This window comes from Entamoeba nuttalli, assembly GCF_000257125.1.
Source record: "Entamoeba nuttalli P19 unplaced genomic scaffold asmbl_2181, whole genome shotgun sequence".
Taxonomy (NCBI): domain Eukaryota; phylum Evosea; order Mastigamoebida; family Endamoebidae; genus Entamoeba; species Entamoeba nuttalli.
In genome coordinates, this window is record NW_008575130.1 from 1 (window position 1) to 2,332 (window position 2,332).

General features: G+C 22.6%; 1 protein-coding gene across 1 annotated transcript; it reads right to left on the bottom strand.

Annotated features, from left to right (window-relative positions):
- ENU1_012950 (alcohol dehydrogenase, putative) lies at nucleotides 1–233 on the bottom strand (the record flags this gene model as incomplete). Its single annotated transcript, XM_008856727.1, has 1 exon — nucleotides 1–233. A coding segment is annotated over one exon (186 nt), but the record flags the coding sequence as incomplete, so codon positions are not given.
- Between the last annotated feature and the right edge of the window lie 2,099 nt (nucleotides 234–2,332).

A 2,332-nucleotide genomic window follows, 5' to 3' on the forward strand; every position in this document is an offset into this window, starting at 1 on the left:
TCAATATAAATTTCAATCTCAACTTGGTTTCTTCTTCTTTTTAATACCTCCATAACTCTTTCAACATATCCTAATTTATAAATCATACGATCAGATACAATAAAGATTTTACTCAAGTCTTTAAGCTCTGCAAGATATCTAATAGAAAATGGTTCAAAGAATACTTTTGGTGGTACTTTAAACCAATGAAGATCTCCAGTAGTAGGAATTTGGAAAGGTGTGGTTTCAGACATAATGAATGTTGTTTTGTATATTCATTAATTTCTTATTATCCACGTCACTTTTATTTTCCTTTTCTTTCTTATTTTTTAAAAGCAAATCACGTTAAAAAATTCGAGGGTTTTTTTCTTGTTTTATTTTTGTTTTATTTTTGTTTCTTCTGTTTCTTCTTTTCTCGTTTCGGACGATGAAACGTTTCTTTTTCAATAAAAAATCCACATTTTTCTTTTCTTCTTTAGTTTCCTTTTGACTCTGATAAATGTTCTTTCAGAATGAAAGGTCGTTATTTAGAATTTGAGTACAATAATATGACTTGTGAATCACTGTGTGATAGTGAATGATAAAATCCACCTTTTATATCCAAAAGAATCATTTTTGTTATTAGGAGAAAATATATTTATTAACATTTACTGAGATTATAGAAGACAAACTGAGTTAGTACTTCTGTTTTATTTTCTTTTGTTAGTGGTTGAACCTTTCTTTATTAAAATTAATATAAGAGTGTGACTGAACTAAAATAGACTAAATTAAATATCCTTTTCATCAGATAATTGAATTGAAAATATGTGAATAATAATTTCTTTATGGATATAAGAACTTCAGCAATCATTTATTTAAAATTTAGAACATTATTGTGTCTAGTAGAGATAAGTTTATTCATCTCTTAAACACACAACACTTTGTCTAAATAATATATTGTTATTAGTATATTTAATTTTTGCATAAATTTAAGTTATTTTGATAATTGTATTGTATTGTAGGTGTTATTAAGGGTGTGTTACTTATCTTTTAACAAAAAAGAGTATTAGTTGTACTAGAAGACTTTTTTAGCAACTTAATCCGATTTAACATTTTCAGTGATTGTAATAGAGGATTAATGTTTTATTACAGTAAGAATTTAGTTAATGATTAAAAGAAAGAAGTTAATTCAATCGAGAGTTTCAAATTTAATAGCATCATTTTGAATTGTAAAAATATTTGTAGACTCAATGAAATAGAATTTTAGTTGTTTTAGAAGTTATTTATTTCAATTCATTAATACATACAAATCAATATTAATTCAAGGAGAAAATGTATTAATTCAAATTCCATTTGAATGACATAAAAATGTTCTTACTCTAATAGGACTAAATCACTTATTATCATGTTATTCGGAGAAGTTGAGTTAGTTTTATCAATACAAAAGACTTCTTAATATCTTATACACTATGAATTTTAATTACTCAAACAATAAGAATAGAGTGAATAAACTTTTCAATTTCAGATAATATTTATGAAAATTGATTATCAAGAATGTAATAAGAATTTTATAAAAGAATTGAAATTAGGTGTTTATATGAAAATGTGTTTGTATGATAGGTTCAGTACCATTACTAATTACAGGAATGGTAAAGTTCATTTCTGTGAACAATTTCATATAAAAGTTAATATGAATAAGTTTTTTTGTATTCTTCAAAATTCTGTTCATTGTTATAATTTAAGTTAGTTAGAGAAAGAGATATACGTGAATATTTGTATTTGAATTTTATGTCTCTATCAAAAGCCTTTAATTTTATTGCCATTATCATAAAACATTTATGGATATAAAGAAATATTCAAAATTAATTGGGTTATATTTTAATAAGTTTAAAAGATTATTTCTTCCATTCTATTAATTTTCTTCACCCAATAATTTTTATCTAATTTATTAATTTAATAACCAGCTTGTAATAATTAGATTGCAATGGATTTAATGGAAAATATAAATATTGTATGAAAATTATAAATAGAATAACAAGTTTATTATTTTCATATTCATGAATAACAGAGAGTTTATAAAAGTAATTGTATAATTTAATTCACTAAATTGTTTCTAGAGTTTGCTGAACAAGTTAAATTATAGAACTTTTTAGATTAAACTTTTATTACTCCTTATAATAAAAAGATTAATTATAACAACACATAATAAATAAAATATTTAAGCATGAAGATTTTGGCACTTCAATATATTTTGGTTAATGTAAGAATAGTTTCAATATAACAAGAAATCTTTTATAAAATAGTAATTTCATTCTTCTTAATTATGGATGTTTGTAATGTTTTTTTGACTATTATATATTTAAATAATAATAAT